General features: G+C 38.5%; 1 protein-coding gene across 1 annotated transcript; it reads right to left on the reverse strand.

Moving 5' to 3' along the window:
• Positions 1–2,691: 2,691 nt before the first annotated feature.
• LOC147481503 (uncharacterized) lies at positions 2,692–6,708 on the reverse strand. Its single transcript, XM_086578958.1, has 3 exons — positions 6,513–6,708; positions 6,007–6,401; positions 2,692–3,495 (listed from the first exon to the last, which is right to left on the reverse strand). Exons 1-3 carry the CDS (start codon positions 6,706–6,708, stop codon positions 2,692–2,694), a joined length of 1,395 nt encoding a protein of 464 aa, XP_086435084.1.
• Positions 6,709–19,354: the final 12,646 nt, after the last annotated feature.

A 19,354-nucleotide genomic window follows, 5' to 3' on the forward strand; every position in this document is an offset into this window, starting at 1 on the left:
GTACCTCCGATTCCCCATCGGTGTTGATATTGCGGACATCGCCTAGCAGCTTTTGTCGAACAATGCTACAAAAGTACTTCATTTGGGTGACCTTTGCCGACTCTATGTTGCAAATGGGACTTTATTTTCCCTTCTACCTCAAGGATTTGTGTGACTCGAAACCTTAAAATCGACTGGGAGAGAAGGTCGATAATAAATTAACATCATTGCAAACACTTCTAGTTCAAACTGAAACTCGTGTAACCGACATTTCTTTTTGGAGCTTCCTCTTTTGCACCTATGTGTATGAATTTAATTACTATTGTGTGTCTAGAAATGTACAGGTGCATTGTCTAATGAGGAAATCGTAATTAAAGTCAAAAGAAAATATCATTGATTTGTAATTGCCCGAGTTCATGAGCATGAATACAGAAAATATCCACAACCACGTCTCTGAGAATGGGGTTTTTCTCGATGCTTGAATCTAATATGTTTACTCCTCCTACCATTAATGAAGCTTGTACATCAGAAAAAAACTCAGCTAGAGATAGGAGCCTATGCCTTCCAAATTCTTTTTATCGTCTCGACGCCGAATCGAGTAACGTTAAGGCAGTGAGTCTGATTAGGAATCTTCTCCGCCTGTTTGTGAGTGCTCATACTGGTTGCCTGGAGCTCCAAATGAGTGCGAGTTAGATCGTTTTCAAGCTTACTTAGGGAAGAGTGTAGTTTTTCCATCTCGAGCGTGCAGGGACCAGACCTTACAACACGGTTGTTAAGCTCTGCAGTCGCTCCAATAACCTGCGATGAGAAACGAAATAAAATCAGAAGGACAAAGAAAGATAGAACTAAATACATGCATAACAATAGTAAATAGGAAAACAGAAGGCCTCACCCCTGATAAGCATCTCGCTATGTGGGTGTAAAGCTGTGATGCATCCCTGTATTGGGTGAAATACGCAATGTCAGCTGGGAGCTGAGCTCCATGAACTAACCCAAGAGTAGCGTCATCCATGAATGTTATTTCTTCTCTTGTTTGTCGGATATGCTCATAGGATCGGTTTTCAACAATTTAACTTTCCAGAAGTCGATATAATCGAGTTAAATTGGGTCGGGAAGTGATCCAAAGACTAGTGCCGACTTGGTAAGGGTGAGGTAATTAAACCTATAATCCATTCTTTACACTCATTACGTACTAAATAGAAGATTGTGTTGAGTGTAGACTGCAATGCTCCAATAACCTGCTATGAGAAACGAAAAAAATCGGAAGGACAAAGAAAGATAGAACTAAATACATGCATAACAATAGTAAATAGGAAACAGAAAGCCTCCCCCGATAAGCATCCGCTATGTGGTTGTAAAGATGTGATGGATCCCTGTATTGGGTGAAGTACGCAATGTCGATCCCCTTTCACTTGGATCCGGAAGTCGGTAATACCTCGGTTCGTCGGGGTGGTGATCGCGGTGATCAAAGGCGCGCGACTTGGTAAGGGTGAGGTAATTAAACCTATAATCCATTCTTTACACTCATTGCGTACTAAATAGAAGATTGTGTTTAGTGTTTAGTGCGGCTGCATTCGCTCCAATAACTCGCGATGAGAAACGAAAAAAATCGGAAGGACAAAGAAAGATAGAACTAAATACATGCATAACAATAACCGAGTTCGATGAACTAACCCAAGAAAGCGTCATCCATGAAAGTAGATTGGTCGACTTTGTAACCTCTCCAACCGGCCGCTCGGTTCACTCTCCAACTGGCCGGGCCGGAAAGGCATTGGAACAGAATCCTTCTTTGTGGCCACCCTTGCTGCCTCGATACCCTTTGCAACCAATGTTCTTTCTTCTCTTGTTTGTCGGATATGCTCGTAGCATCGGTTTCCAACACTTTAACTTTCTTGAATGTATCACCCTAGCATCCCCTTTCGCTTTGGATCCGAAGTTGATAATACCTCGCCCGGTTTGTTGCGGTGATCCAAAGACCGGTGAGCGATTTGGTAAGGGTGAGGTAATTAAACCTATAATCCATTCTTTACACTCTGTTCTGTACTAAATAGAAGATATTACCTGAGGAAGGAAGAAAGGAAACTCGGTCCTTAAGTATTAGGCTGATCAGCTGATAGGATTGACTCGTGAACTGAATGGAAGTGCAATTGTAACTGCTTTACCGGCTCAAGTAATCATTCCAAGCCCTGGAAGTCACTCCCTGTCTCCAAGGTCAGTTATGACTTTCTTCCCGGTTCAAACCTTCCCATGTAAGCAGGGATGGCAATAAAGCCCTGTTTCGGTAAGAACCTGTACCTACTTCTTTGGCACACATAGGTGATGAACTTATACAGAGATCAGCAAAGAGAGAGTGACCTTCCGGAATAGCAATAAGGGCCCCATCGCCATCACTATCACCATCAACAGCTCAAACTCCCGAGTCATAAATACCCCATTATCTATAGACTGGATAATGGGTCTATAGATCAGGTGACAATACATTGAAATCAGTCTACGCATTCATATGACTATGTTTAACTTAGGGTACACTGCGACACAAACCAACATAATTAGAGCTGTGTCAGGTCCATTTTAATATAAAAAATATAATAGTCATTAGTTTTAGAAAATACCTTTAGTGTTAAAACCTTCAGATGGAATTGAACACTTCTTTATAGACAATGTTTTGTGTGTGTCCTTCAGGCTCGTTCCCATTCCTTTTGATCAAAAACTTCAAAGTCCTCTCATGATGTTGTTCTTGAAACCGCAACATATAACCGCCCATCGCGTGAAAACTGGTGTTGGCAAATATATTCCAACTTTTTCGAAAGTTTGTCCTTGGCTTTTGTTTATGGTCATAGCAAAACAAACTTTTACAGGGAATTGCTTCCTTCTGAATACAAATGGCCATTTTGTATCGCTTGGTGACAATACTGTTCTTGGAATGAAAACTGGATCTCCTACTTTGTTCCCTGTAATAATATTTGCATATATCACTTTCGAAGCCAATTTTGTGACGATCATCCTAGTACCATTGCATAGTCCTTGACTCTGATTAATGTTTCTCATTAACATAATAGGAACACCAACTTTTAAATCCAGTTTGTGGTTTGGTATGCCGGAAAATTCAAGAGTGTTTAAGAATTCTGTCGGGTATAGAACATCTTGTTCAGCATGTTTACCTTCAATTGGACTTAGTGAGTCTGCACTTAAGTATGTCTTCAGTTCTGTCGGGAGTTCTGAAATTATTGTAGAATTAATTTCATCAACCGTTTCGTTCCTTGGGGCTAGAATGCTTCTTTCTTTGAGATACTGAACATCTGTATATTTGTTGACCAAATCCGGATATATGCATGACACAATATCTTCTACTGGGTCATCACTCTCAGGAATAAGCAAGTCTTCAGGAATTTTGATCCAAGTTGATTCCACTTCATCACTCAATCTAGAAGCAGGCAGATTTCCATCTCCAAGGTCTAAAACCCATTTGCTAAACTCTTCAATAGAGTTTGTTGTAGCTGAGTCTATATTTCCAATCTTGCATGATGTTCTCAGTTAAGTGAAAAACTTTGCAGTTTTTCCATAATTTTGACTTGTTGATAGAAGCATCAACAACATTAGTTCTTGTGCCTCTTGGAATGACTGGTAATATTTGTCTGAAATCTCCTCCCATTAGGAATGTTTTACCACCAAATTCTTTGCCTTGTGATTTAAAAAGGTCCTCCAGTGTACGGTTTACAACCTCAAATCCATGTCTATGAGTCATTGGTGCTTCGTCCCCACACTATTAGATCATTTCGCTGATAAGGTTCAGGTAATAATGTCCCTTGAGAGATGTCACAATTGGTGTTTTTCATCGGTCGGAATAACAATTTTAAACCTAGAGTGAGTCGTCCTTCCACGGAAGTAAGAGTGCAAACTATCCTGCACGCAACCTTATTTGCAAGAACAATTTTTCCTTCGGATCAAGTTTAGAAATTATTGTTTTGTAAAGATATGTTTTGCCGGTTCCTCCAAGATCCGCATTACGAAAAAAAAAACACCTCGATTGAGACCGAACGCATCATTAACAGAGTTGAATACCTCACGCTTAACGCTCATTCCGTTGTTAAGAATCTCATATTCTTTTCGCAACTCATTGCGCCGTCGTAGTCTAATTCTTCAAAGAATCAACTGTTTTTCGTGGAGATCCTTGAAGACATATCAAATTTCGGAAATCAGGAATGTTTGTGAGAGATAATCCTTTTCAGCCATAATTTGTTCAATTTCAGAGAGTCTCATTTCTAATATGTTCTTCAATTGAGTTGGAGATTCTCATTATTGTTTTCTTTCAGATCGAAACAAAATATCATCTCCGAGGTGCTTTTGATGTTTCTCAAAAAGTTTATCAGGATAAGTCACCCCACAAAGCAGTATCAAAGTGACGAACAATTGTCTTAAAGATTTTGGAAGTTGCCAATGGCTTGCTTCTTCCATAGCATCATCCCATTCGCTGTCGTCCTCTAGTAGTCCATGCTCCTTGATAGAAGAATTTAACAAAATGATACATTAGAATTTGAATATACAAAATATAAATTAGTCGGTAATTTCAATTTTTGATTTTGATACAGTAAATATTTTTGATAGTAATTTTTTTTATCTTGATTCTTTTTCTTATTAGAGGTGATTTACTCCAATTCTTTTATATTCTATTCTCAATGTAATACTGATATTCTGCCTTCCTCTTTTGTAGTTTAAGAATCTTGGAACTGGGAATGTAGATGATGACGTACCATTGGAGGGGGTGCTTAAGGATCATAATAACCCAATATCAGAAGATCTGGAAAATCACATGCTGGGTGATAATAACGATTGTATTGAAAATTTAAACTGGTAAGTGAATGCCTCTTTATCTTTCCTAGGGCAATCTTATAAAAACTATATATTTGATACTTGATGGTTACTTTTTCCAGTTTTTGAACCTTAAATGTCTCAAACGGCAGGATGTCGTCATCAAGTTAGAAATTGTCAAGTTTGTATCTATCCCATAAAGTGAACTTTAGCTATCATAAAAGCATCTATTTCTGGACTCGATAATAGAAATGAAAGCTTATCTTAGTGTGATATGAACGTAGGCTTTATGCATTACTTTCCTTTAAGTGATGCTAATAAGGGGTGTCGCAGTTCTTGGATGCCTATGCTCCAGAGCATCCCTGAGGAGCTATAAGCTGTTGAACTAACTTTTCATATCCATTATTTTGTAGGAATTAACAATCCCATTCTTTTGTATATATGCCCTAGTGCCTATAAAGATAACTATTTATCATTGATCGCATCCCTGAGGAGCTATAAGCTATTGAACTAACTTTTCATATCCATTATTTCAGTATTTGAAATTAACAATCCCATTCTTTTGTATCTATGCCCTAGTGCCTCGACATCCCAAGAACTGTTCTATATTATTTTCTTCTAGATTACAATTGAACAGCATTTGCTTCTCTAAAATGCCAAACATATCATAGCTTTGGAGCTCCAGCCTACATGAGCTTCAATGAGCAACCAAGCCTCGGACCAATCATTGTTGGATATGTATGATTCACCGAAGTTGTTTTTCTACTCTTATCATAGATAGTTACACCTAACAACTCATGTCTCTAAAAAGTGAAAAATCCCTATGGAGGAAGGGACTAAATGGATTTTCTCTCAACATCCAAGCTAAGTCCAAAAAATCAGGTATTGACCTTTGCTACTTGATTAAATATTGGCATATAGCTTCGATTGGGGTTGTGTTGAGGATCTGAAATTGTGGATTGCTAGTTTGAAATTTTTATTTTCATTCAAAATATTAAGCTTCCTAAGCTGCAGTGAAAGCATGTGGATGAACATTGCTAAAAGACTAAAATTACTACTGTCAGCCCATTGTAGGAGTAGAAGTCAATATTAGGTCTATTTTAATGCATTTACAACATATTTATCCAGTCCTTATTGTTTTTAATTTATAGATTATGTACAACATATTTATGTTAGAAACCAATATAAACTAAAGATAAAATGTCATTAAAAACATACCTGACGTGCAGCTTTGAAAGTTAGATAAACTTTTCCATTAACAGTTCGAATATCTTCATAATTCAAAGGGCCTTTGACAATATTCAGCAATAGCCTCAAATAGAATCTTTCTCCTGATGTGGGATGTGCGTAGTACACACGTCCAACTTTCTTCCCTTTTTTCCTTGGCTTCCACTTCTTTTCTTTTTTATTCCATACAAATTTAGTAGGAAAATCAACATATGTAAGATTCCTGGCTAATTCTGGATACTCAACATTTGCCGTAAACCACTCCGTGAACTTTGTTTTTGAAGCATTTTTCCGATTTATTACATCTTTTGGATAATCTCTTTCACTATAATAAACCAAATGCTGACCTTCAAGATGGAATGGTAACCTTTCAACGCCCTGGACTTCTGTATTGAATATCAAATTTCAATAGTCTCCCAAAACCGCCTTCGAAGCGGATAAACGATAGTCTAAGAAATTTGCAACTTCATCAACATCCTTTACTATTTGATGATTACTGTCGTTGTCTGTAACCAAGTTTTCAACAATAATTGCAGTAGCTCTGTCCCTTCCCTTGTTAATGTATTTGAAAAGGTACTTGATTGATCTGGCCTTGTTGCAATGTTCGACATTAATATGAGCTTGGTACTTTACTATCAAATCTACATTGTGTGGAACAACCCATCTGTTATCAACTTCTATTTTCTTTTTCATTGCCTTTCGATTGTTATTCCGCCTCGTAGAATTGTGAATTCATTGTCATCAATAGTTGTCTCTTCACTAAAAGGTTTTGGATAGAACTTAGTACACTTCTTCTCTTCCATGCAAGGGAAACCGAAGTTTTCATCACCACACGGTCCATGAATCATGAATTCTACAACTAATTCATATGCAATTTTGTCCTCAATTGGGTGGGGTAACTCGCCAGATATGAGCTTATTGATTTGAGAAGGAGTAGTAGGCTTCGGCGTTGTCCAAAAAGTAAAATGTGAGCATGTACGGTAAACCTCTATTCTGGAATTCAATAGTGTATAATGCTGCAAAACATTAAAAAAATTATATCAAAGTAAAATGAGTATTATTTTGTTAAGTATAAATTACTTATTAAAAAAACAATAAATCTAGGATACCTGCCCAAGCTTTTCCAAATCGTTATGCTTTTTGTAAGTCTGTCATCAGTTCATGTAATTTAATCTCAAAACTCTTGCAACAATATCGGAAAATCATCGGGTTTATAACCGGGAGCTACCATGTCTATACATCTTTGAATTGGGTCGATAAGAGCCCAAACCGTAGTTTTAACCCCTTAATAATCATACTTTGTTAGACCAATTATGTGAATAATAAGTAAGAGTTAATACTGATTACGCTGTTTTTTATGTATTTCGGGCTTCAAAGTCCATTATGTGCGTAAATGTGCCACTTTAGCGAGATAAAGGAGCAAAAGTCGCCAGAACTTCCGAATGCCATATCTTTGGACTCAGACCTCGGATTGAGGCCTACCTTATGTCAAAACGACCGCTCGGAAAGAGCTTTGCAATGGTCTAAGCCTTGACCCAATCAGAGGAGCAGAAGTGGACGAAAAGTCTGTGGAAGCCAACTGCAGCTGAAGAGGCCTTTTGGTGAAAGAATTGGGTTTTGGGCCGATTCTCGGCCCAAAACATGGCTCCAAGCCCATGCACGATTTTTGGATCTGAATGTATAAAACAAAAGCTTGATTTCAGTGTTAATGGCAGTCAATAGTAGTTAGAAAATAGTAGATAGCTTAGAATAGAAAGTAGCCATTAAAATAGCTTCTAGATCTAGTTTTATTTAATTGTTTTTTTTGATTAAGTATAGTCTCAAATCTTATTCATTTTATTAGATTAAACCTTGAATCTTGTTCTTCATTTGATTAGATCAATAAAGTAGTATTCTTTATCCATTTCGATTTTTGTCATTTCCAATTCTAGATCTAATTTCAATTCCTGTCCTTATTTCAATTTAGTCATTAAATTAGATTTCCTTATTGTTAAATTAAGTAAATTTCAATGCTTTATATTATGTTTAGTTTTAATCTGAATGGAAATGATTGAATGATTCAAGGCTAAACCTCCATTAGAGGGGTTGTGAAGCCTTGATGAAAGCTTGATTCGATTATCGTAGAGTCGCCGTATTTTCTATTCCACTCTAGAGACGATTAGTTCACCATGAGAATGGGTTTAATTGTTCACATGCTAGTTATGAATTGGTAGAAATGCCATGTATAATTAGGGATTAGGAATAACCAATTGTTCTGAAGCAGTTCATTCGGATTACTGACGATTAAATCGTTAGTGGATTAAGTTGAGTTAAGGTGGAATCAATCCCCTCTAATTCCTTATCATAGAATCAACGTAGCATTCCCCTTAGTATTTCGATAACCGACTAGTTGCATCCGGTGGGTAGTTGCATCGTAGTATAATTCCCTTCAGTAAAACTCTCATAGACTTAAAAACGACTAGTTAGATTAGAAAACATCAATGCTAGAGCACTAGGAGTGGAGCGAAATTATCCACTCCACTATTTTTCGATAGACTTGAGAGTAGGAAACTTTGATAATCAACCACGTAAAAGTTTAGTTCTAGTTTACTTACGTTGTGAATTCATAGTTCATTTCGTAGGTAGACTATTCATTTTATAGTTATCAAATGGCGCCGCTGCCATCTTAGTTGCACTTTAGCATTGTTTTCATAATAGAATTAGTAATTTTTAAGTCCCATTTCACCCACCCACCCTTGTTTGATTCATACCGTGGTTGGTTGGTTTCAGTTTTGGAAAAATTCGAGAGAAAAAATCGAAGCCGCTGCAAAGAGCCGACCGACCCGCGTATGTTCTTGGAATTTGATCAATACAACGGCGCCCTTCAAAAAGAGCGACCCGCTAAGTTCTTGGACTTTCGAATTTATTTACATGGCCGGCGCTTCAAGATAGAAGCGCCAGCCTTTAGCTGAAATTTTCGGATTTCACGGTTTGATTCGAACCGAGTTGTCAAGTTTTTCAATGTTCTATTCTCTTATATATACTGAACGCGTACACAAGGCGTATTCATAAGCCGAAGCAAGGGACGCAAATCAGGTATTCCTTTCTTCCACACCTCGCATCTCTGTTAGAGGTTTATACTAGTACATCAGAATTGTTTGGAGTGTTGCATGTTTAGTTAAGCTCGACTTAGTCTTGCATGAGATTAAGGTCTAGCCGAACAAAAACACCTAACGTAAATACACACCAACATCAACAAACAAGTCTATCTAGTATACCACAAACTACACCTCTAGCTACTATTCCACACACCACCGATATAATGGGGAAGAAAAGAGACTCCTCTCTCGGACTTCTACAAAGCCTTGGCGATAGCCCCAAATCTTGCATCGTTCTAGCAGACCACCGGGGATTTGAGAATCCCTCCAAATATTTTTAATTTGTTACCCGTTTTTCATGGTTTAGACCATGAAAAACCTTACGGCTACATCGCGTAGGATTGAACAAGTCCTAACAACATTCCACCATCCTACGGTTGGTTGAACAAATTAAATTAAAGGGTATTCCCTTTCACCTTAGCCGATAAAGGCGTCTTGGTTAAGCGCCTTGGCGCCCTAATTACGTGGACTCGTGGGCTAAACTTGTTCAATTTGTTTATGGAACATTTTTACCCCCCCTAAAGACGGATGAGATGCTTTCCAAGATTTATTTCTTTTCGACAAAATCCTCATGAATCATTTTTGAGAGGCTTGGAATCGTTTCACCGATCTGCTTATAGAGTGTCCACACCATAACCTAGCAAAAGACCGTTAGTTCGTGCCTTTTCAAAGGACTTCAACATCACCATAAAGAAGTCCTTGACATTATGAATGGGGGTAGTTTCTTAAGTAAAGGAGCCGGAGGCTTATAAATTTTAGAAGACCAAACTAAAGCTTAAAAATAATAATTGGGGGTAGTGATGATATCCCCCTCAGCTAGTTCTTCTTCAACAGTTAAGGCGCCGGTATGTTTGAAATTAAACACGATTCGAGCTTAAAACTCTAATCGAATCACTCACTAAAAAGGTAGAGGCCATTTCTGTACAACAAAAGTCTATCCCCGTCATGAATGTAAATTCAAACCCATGTAGTTTATGTTGGAGCCCCAGCATCCCGATTCCCAATCGTCACTATAGCCTATGAACGAGGGCTTGTTCCATTAATAGTGAACCTACGCGCCGCTTGGAGACAAAATCCCAACCGGTTGGAGGAATAACCAAAGCGTCACACCTCAAGGGTACAATCATTAATATGTTAGGCCACGCGCAGAGCTTTAACCAAGCTCCACTCGACAAGGGCGAGGGGTCGGGGTAATTTTAATAATTATAACAACCAAGTGCAACCTCGACAAGGTCAAGCACAAGGTCAAGGTAATTATAATAATTATAATACTAATAGAGGTATCGTTAGGTAAATAATAACTACCAAAATCCATCCATAAATAATTCCGTGAAATAGTTCGGTCACACCACCCGTGAACACTACACCCACCCAACCGGATCGTCTTGACACCTTCATACAAGTGAGCCAAAACTTTTCCAAACCATGGCTCAATCTAACCAACGGCTTCTACAATCCGTTAATAATTTAACCCAACGGTTGGCTCAAGATAAAGCCCAACCCAAAGGTGTGTTTCAGTAACGCAATACCTAATCCTAAAACAACAAACACAGCCTTTGAGGTCACCGATAATAATAGTAATGAATATGAAAATGTAGGTGAGATAAATGCCATCACCACTCTCCGTTACGGCGAGAGTGGTTGATAACAAAGGTAACTATGCCTATAGTTACCCCACCGATAGTCCCTACACCGCTATTTTACTAGATGCGAAATAGAAACTGAAGAGCCTACCATTTGTAGAGGTACCGGTTACAACACAACCTAAGAAAGAAAGCCGCGGTTAAACATCAAGTGATACCATTGCTAAATATCCGAAACCACCGTTTCCACAAAAATTAGCCATGTTAACTAGAGATACAACTTACGAGGAGATTAGGGGCGTTTTCAAGAATCTAACTATAAACCTTCCTTTCCTCGAAGCTATAAAAGCTACCACACCATGCTAAGTTTCTTAAGGAATTGTGTTCTACTAGGCGTAAGACAAATATACCAAAAGGCGCCTTTTTAACGAACAATTCCCAACCTTATCTGAACATAATGGAATTGTTAAGTACAAGGACCCGGGTAGATCCCTATCTACAATGCACCTTAGGAGATTCCTATCTGACGACGGCGTTATTAGACACGGGGGCTAGTGTTAACTTACTCCCATTTTATTTGTATAGACAAATAGGTCTAGACAAGATGCAACCCACTAAAATGGCGTTTGCAATTAGCTGATCGGTCTATTAAGTATCCTAAGGGTGTAGTCGAAAAATGTGTTGGTAAAAGTTCAGGATTTCTACTATCCGGCTGATTTTGTAGTCCTCGTCTGAGAAATTAAGCTAACGACTCTGTCCCGATTATTTTAGGCGTCCTTTCACGGCGCAACCAATGCGCGCTCATTAATTGCGTGATGGTTCAATGTCCATGTCTTTTTGGCCATCTTTCTTTTGAAGTCAATGTTTTTAAAACAAGGACCACGATTACCCGATTCGATCTATGGATGGAGAGGTTAGCATGATCGAGAGCTTTGCTCGAGATTATTTCAACAACACGTTCCCCCGATAGTCATATGCCTAAAATTCTTTCCTTTGGAAAGTCGGACTCAATATTTCCATTCTACACTAGTCGATACACATATTATTGATGAGGGCCGGGATAGATGACTTTCTCAAAGATGTAGAGGACTACCATAGTAATGTGGATATGACCAATCTAGATGAGGAATTTGATGAGTTTTTTCGAGTAGGTGAAAATTCACCCTATCAAGAACTAACTTCCACAACATCCACCTCGACTCCCCCTCCTTCCACCCTTTCAAAGGAATCTCGAGTTTGCTTTCGATCCCATTTGTTTCTTCGTGCTTCATAATTTTTAAATCCTCTAGCAAGCGGATACTGGAAGGACAACCTATTTGACACCTTCATTTTCAGAATTGAGGCAGTCCTACACACATAATGAATGAGTTGATTGCTAAAACCACATCCTCATTATTAATGCGGGCTGTCTTTCTAAAACTTATCCATATCCACCATATTCTCCACACCCATTCACTTTTCCACACTTATTTACTAGAACACCCACTCATTCAAAAATTAAAAAGAAGGTGCATGATAGGTTACCAATAGGGTAATCCGACTTCCCTTTCATATCACTAGGTTGAGTCATAGGGAAAATTGGTGTTTGATTGTGTTTGGATATGTTTTCTGTGATATTTATTTATGGAATGATCCACAACTATTTTAGGTTGTTGATATATGATCAACTGCATGTTCATACATATGTTTTAGATAAAGTCTTGAGTATCGACTATAAGCGACTCAAATTTCTGTGTTGGTGCATTTCCTTTCATTCCAATATATTGGTGAGTGCACCATTAAAGGTAACGGGCCCTCCCTATGGAGTGTGTGGTGTAAGTACGGATCTAAGTCCACGGTTCACATAGTTCCGTTTTCCACTCTTGCATGTTTTTTCGGATTTTTGAGTCATGTTTCTCTATGGTGTGAACTATGTCTTTATTGCTTATTGTTTTCCTTTTAAAAATAAAATAAAAAATAAAAAATAAAATAAACATAGTAATCTAGGAAGTCTCGGGAATCGACTTTAAAAGACCCATTGCTAAAACAAAATTTTTTTCTAAGCCGTTGTAAAAATTGTTTTGGGGTGGGGTGTTCGTGTTTCGATACTAAAATGTTTTATGTCCCATTAGAGTTGCTTAGGCGTTTTATTGTATTACGATTCGGATTGACATAATCTATTAATTTAGATTTCATTCGTTAAGCATAACTTACGTCATGCGCATTTCGAGGCGTTTTCCACTATCACGTATGTCATCTGAAGTCGGAATAGAGTGTTTTATGGATCATTGGATAGGAAATTCTCTCTGATCATTTCCATATCTCATTTAAAAAATCGGACCCGATAGCGGCGGGAATTTTGATTTGAAATTAGCGAAAAAATCGAAAAATCAAAAATTTCGATTTTGGGCTTGGGCCAACCAGCCCATGGAGAGCGCTTCGGCTCTTACCTTCTCACGAAACAGTTCATGGCGTTCTTCATCTTCCACCGCCATTAGCGCCAAGCTTAAAGCTTAAACCTAAAACAAAAATCATATAAAAAAAACTAAAACAACCAGCAAAAATCAAATCCAACCCCAATCGACTTCAAACACCAATCAAAACAAACTCCACCAATTTAACCCAAGAAAAACCACCGAATAAAAAAAAAATTGGTCTGCGGCGCTACCACCACACCGCCACCACCTGTTCTGTTCCTTGGTCGGTCAAGTTAAACCACCACTACCACACCCTCTACAAACCCCAAGCCGTATTCAAACTTCAAATGGCTCAACAACGCCCGAATCATGCAGGAACAAGTTTTCACTGCCGACCATTTTTCGCGCCATTTCACGGTGACGAAATGGCTAGTAGAGACTGGAATAGTCTCGATACTTTCGACGAAGACTTCTACCATGAAGACTTGGTCCGACGGTTCTACTGACACCGAGGGAGTTGGAAGGGAGTAGGATTTTTTGTTGGTGAAGAAGAAGAGGAGGAGTTGACTACATCGGGTTTGTTGGTGAGATTTTAGGCATTCGCCTAGAATCCATCTGGAGGCCACCTTACAGAGGGCCCCGGTTTGGCGGTAGAGAGCCGTTGATGGCGTTCTTGTCATCAATGGGAGTTACAATCCAAACTCCCATTGTGTTCGCCCGAGCATCCCTCCGGGACCAACCAACCGGCTTCTGATTTCGGTGGATTGGTCGGAATGTCCTAGGCAGGACAAGGTCGGTGACATCGGTCTGACCTGCCTCCGTCCCTATGGGTACTCCGGGGGAAAGTATGATTTCTGCATCACGGAGTTTTTTGAACATTATTAGGGGGTTCGGAAGGTCTTTGGCACCTCTCCCAGTGCTTATTACTAAGATCATCTTTGAAGATGAAAGCAACTCCCGCATCGGAGGATTTACATTACCCCGCACCGTAACCAGCGTATCTATAGGAGTGTGTCCAACAAGTTTGGAGGAGGGCTGAGGATGAGAGATGGGAGGAGAGGATGAGATGGAAGCCCGGGATGATTTAGAGTGGATATGCTAGCGCTTCCCGTGGCTATGCTTCATAGGGGCATCGTTCACTACGCCTCTGAGGGACATTCTGAGGCATGGCGTCATCGACGAATGGACGGCGCCGGTTTGCTGGCTGCTGGACCTCATCGGAGCCGAGGAGCCACCACTACAGACTGTGCCCTCGGCCCTCCCTGGCGAGGTGTTTAGAAGGATGAGGTGATGATAGTCGTAGTTATTTTTGTTTTATAAGTTGTTGTTTTATTTATTTTTGTTGTTTTTATTGTAATGTAATTTTTATTCTCGTAATTTGAATTTTGTAAAGTGAAAGGACCTCGAATGAAAAATTATAATATAAAGGGTTATTTTCGGTATGTGTGCTTGTTTCATATTGATCCCACCTTCCCAACTTGTTTGGGGGTGGTTTTATCATTTCAAATTCGTGTATTTTATATAAAACCCTAGTGTTAGAATTTCTTTTGGAGTAAGGTGAAAATATGGAGTTTAGGCCTATCTATGATTGAGAATCATTGTAGGATGAAATCTAGATTAAATAGGTACATTCAATCATAAAATCCAAATAAGAATCTTGGGTTTGAATCGGAATCCGGGATGTGAGTTGTTTCCGTTTTCGAGTTTGGAAATTTTAGGATTTCGGAAAGCTGCCGTAATTAGTTTTGGCAACTTTCCGATCCATTCTAGCAACTTTAAACCTATATAAACTTGATACAATCTACCCTCACAACTTCACACTACACCTAAACCCCATCACTCACCCTTCACACCCGCGATTCCCCGTTTGCGTCTCCATTTTCACAAAGCGCAGCTTCGGGCGCGCGCCGCGTATAGTTGGCGGCGCTTCAGCGCCCTACTCTGTCGAGAAAAATTTGCTTTCGAGGCGCCAGCGCTACAAGTCAAAAGCGACCAGCTAAGTTCTTGGAATTCTAAAATACAAAGCGGCGCCAGCATTTATTTGGCCAGCGCGCGCGACTTCTGGACCAGAAAAATTCCGGTTTTTTTGGCGTTGTGCCGGTCGTTTTGCAACTATTCCGAGCGTAGTTTTGAGATTACATCTCCCATAATAATGCGGAACAGTCCGCCGAAGATTTGTTCCAAAGCACTACTTACGGTGCTTGGTTTTTGAGGTGATCACATATGTTGGGTGGGAACCTCTTATGGTAAGACCGGTGAACTTTATTCTCAAAGACTTGCATCTTATTTCTATAATAACTGCATTTTCTTTGAGAGACCCGGATGGAGAACAAGTGTTCTCCATCAACATTAACGATGAACCAATGGAAATTACCGGGTTCTTGCTAGCATTTGTTCTTGGACTTGCTATGCCCATTTGAGATACAAGACCCATGGTGCTATTGGATTCGATAATATGCATGTCTATACTTATGAGTCTTTGCCGCGAGGCTTATGGGGCGAGGCATTTTTTCAGTATTGAGGACCAAGGGGACTATAGCGTTGCCCTTGGTAGCTTTGTCCATGAACATAAGGCTGTTATGTTTTGGATTATGCTAAACATTTTAGGGAATGGCGTTTTTTTTCTTACGTGAATGGCGCCACTTGCGGCGTTTTTCCTTGCTTTAGCCAATGGACGCCCGGTTCTATGACCTTCGGGACTTTGATGTCTAGTTTAGCACGAGCCCATACCATGAGGCATAAGTACCTTCTTATGCCTGTTCTAATTCGCGTATTATGCTATGTTTCTTTCTGTTTTTGTACACGTTTCGCGGATTGGATTAAGGTAGATCACGGTCGCGACCCACCAATAGTATTATTCGATCTTTCCGTGCAATGACTTGGCATGGGTGGCGGATACAACCTCACGGGTTGCACCCTACACCCCATCGGACCAAGTGGCACTTAATAGGTTAGCAACCATAGATGATAAATGGCGTGAAGCGGCAAATTATCATAGCATGGCGGGGCCTTGAAGGAACCTCACTTCTTTATAGAAGTAGAGGATGGCGAAGATGACGAATAACAACGAAGTGGAGGTAAGTTTTAGTTACGTTAGTGTGCGCTTATGTCCCAAGCAATTTAATTATGTTAACCCCATAATGGGTGGAACTCTTATAGAGTTGCGTCGGTTTTATTTCCTATATTAGTGCGTTCTAACCTTGTTTTGCGGATGTTTCTAAATTTCGCAGCGTTTCAATGGTATTTTTCCTACCCTCTTTATTTACAATGCTTTGAGGACAAAGCATGCTTTTGTTGGGGGCATAGAAACGCGTGTAATTAAGACATCTGCTAGGATATAAATATATAATATGCATTTGTTTTCTAGTTAAAATTTCAAAAATTTAAAAATATAAACAAATAAGTTATCTTTATACACTTAGGAATATTGGTATTGTTTCTTTCTCCATGCTTTTAACAATCTAGAAGTCTCACATAGGCATTTGCATCGAGAATAATTGTTAGAAACTTAGGTTAATCGTAGGTAATAATCTTTGCATCTATCTATAAATATATTACATGAGTATCTATGATTGTTAGCGATAAGTTTGAAATCTAGGCTAGAGTACTTATTCTACAAATCTGTGAGAATATAGCCTAAAAGCCTTATATGAGCCGAAACATTTGAGAAATGACACAAGGGAGAAGTAAAATCCGGATAGAGAAATCACCGTCCACTTGCTTGATCACTAAACCATATCCTAAGTGAGAATTTAGGCGCTCTTTGGATCGATATAGCGAGAAATTCAAACCTATGAATTATTTTCGCTAGTAAGCCACTCTGAGCCTTTCATTAGCCCTTCCATAAACCACAATTCCTTTACCCTGCTACAAAACAAAAAACAAAATAAATATATATATATATATATATATATATATATATATATATATATATATATATAATAAATCAACCTACCCAATGAAGATAAGTCCGAGGAATAAAATGAGTGAAGAAAGAAGAAAGAAAAACACTGTGTAAACAAAAATTAGTTAGTTGCTTGAGGAAAAAAAAAAAGAAGTTTCCATCCAAGGAAAAGGAAAAAAAATAAAAAATAAAAAAAATAAAATAAAAACTCAAAAAATAGAATAAAAGGAGTCAAAAAAGCAAAAAAAAAAAAAAAAAAAAAAATATGGCTAAGGATGGAAACAAATTGTAGAAGCAAAAGTAAATAACAAGGTTTTCTCTAGTTACATAATATGAAGACTCTATTATCTCAGACTTGTCCTTTAGAATATCCATTTCCTTCCTTCTTAAACCATCTCCTAATCCCCGTAACACCTAATAAAGACCTCTAGCTCAATTAGGAATAGGTTAGTGTGATAGTAAGTGGCAGATGTGTTTGATCGACCCCGGCTTCCTTGTTGTCATTGAGATTGTAAGGTAAAGTGTGCCCACTGTACAATGGAGTAGCTTAAACTTGAGTGGAAAAATCGAGTGTTGTTTCTTGACTATTATTGTGAGAACTACTTAAGGACGCTATTAGAGTTCTCGAGAAACAAACCTCGCTAAACATTTGATAGTACTACTCATTGTATATATGTTTATTGTAGATGATTGATTATTATGCATATATTAACTTAGGGTTTTGACTGGTTATTCTTATGTAATTGCTAGAGATGTATAGATAGTTGAGCATGAATAAGGAAACAATAGTTTTATTTTCTTAGTCGTTGTAGTATAGATGAAGTTTGTGAGTACCTCATCTGGAAAACTCTCACGAGGCTATAACTTCGTCCACTAGGGAATTCCTAGTGGTTTAAGGCCTTGTTGCATATGGTCAATGCAATCGCTTTCAGTGAAACGAGATTAGGTAGAACTCCATTTTTGGTCACTTATTCTAATTTCTCATCTTTGCTTGAGGACAAGCAAAATCTTTGTTTGGGGGTGGTTTGATAAGAGCCCAAAACTGTAGTTTTAACCCCTTAATAATCATCTTGTTAGACCAATTATGTGAATAATAAGTAAGAGTTAATACTGATTCACGCGCGTTTTATGTATTTCGGGCTTCAAAGTCCATTATGTGCGAAATGTGCCACTTTTAGCGAGATAAAGGAGCAAAAAGTCAGTGAGAACTTCCGAATGCCATATCTTTGGACTCAGACCTCGGATTGAGGCCTACCTTATGTCAAAACGACCGGCTCGGAAAGAGCTTTGCAATGGTCTAAGCCTTGACCCAATCAGAGGAGCAGAAGTGGACGAAAAGTCTGTGGAAGCCAACTGCAGCTGAAGAGGCCTTTTTGGACTGAAAGAATTGGGTTTTGGGCCTGATTCTCTGGCCCAAAACATGGCTCCAAGCCCATGCACGATTTTTGGATCTGAATGTATAAAAACAAAAGCTTGACTCAGTGTTAATGGCAGTCAATAGTAGTTAGAAAATAGTAGATAGCTTAGAATAGAAAGTAGCCATTAAAATAGCTTCTAGATCTAGTTTTATTTAATTGTTTTTTTTTGATTAAGTATAGTCTCAAATCTTATTCATTTTATTAGATTAAACCTTGAATCTTGTTCTTCATTTGATTAGATCAATAAAGTAGTATTCTTTATCCATTTCGATTTTTGTCATTTCCAATTCTAGATCTAATTTTAATTCCTGTCCTTATTTCAATTTAGTCATTAAATTAGATTTCCTTATTGTTAAATTAAGTAAATTTCAATGCTTTATATTATGTTTAGTTTTAATCTGAATGGAAATGATTGCTTGAGGAATGATTCAAGGCTAAACCTCCATTAGAGGGTTGTGAAGCCTTGATGAAAGCTTGATTCGATTATCGTAGAAGTGGAGTCAGTATTTTCTATTCCACTCTAGAGGCGATTAGTTCACCATGAGAATGGGTTTAATTGTTCACATGCTAGTTATGAATTGGTAGAAATGCCATGTATAATTAGGGATTAGGAATAACCAATTGTTACGAAGCGGATTCAATTCGGATTCTGACGATTAAATCGTTAGTGGATTAAGTTGAGTTAAGGTGGAATCAATCCCCTCTAATTCCTTATCATAGAATCAACGTAGCATTCCCTTAGTATTCCGATAACCGACTAGTTGCATCCGGTGGGTAGTTGCATCGTAGTATAATTCTTCATTAAAACTCTCATAGACTTAAAAGCGACTAGTTAGATTAGAAAACATCAATGCTAGAGCACTAGGAGTGGAGCGAATTAGTTACTCCACTCTATTTCGAT

This window comes from Coptis chinensis, chromosome 8 (assembly GCF_015680905.1).
Source record: "Coptis chinensis isolate HL-2020 chromosome 8, ASM1568090v1, whole genome shotgun sequence".
In the NCBI taxonomy this organism is placed as follows: Eukaryota; Viridiplantae; Streptophyta; class Magnoliopsida; order Ranunculales; family Ranunculaceae; genus Coptis; species Coptis chinensis.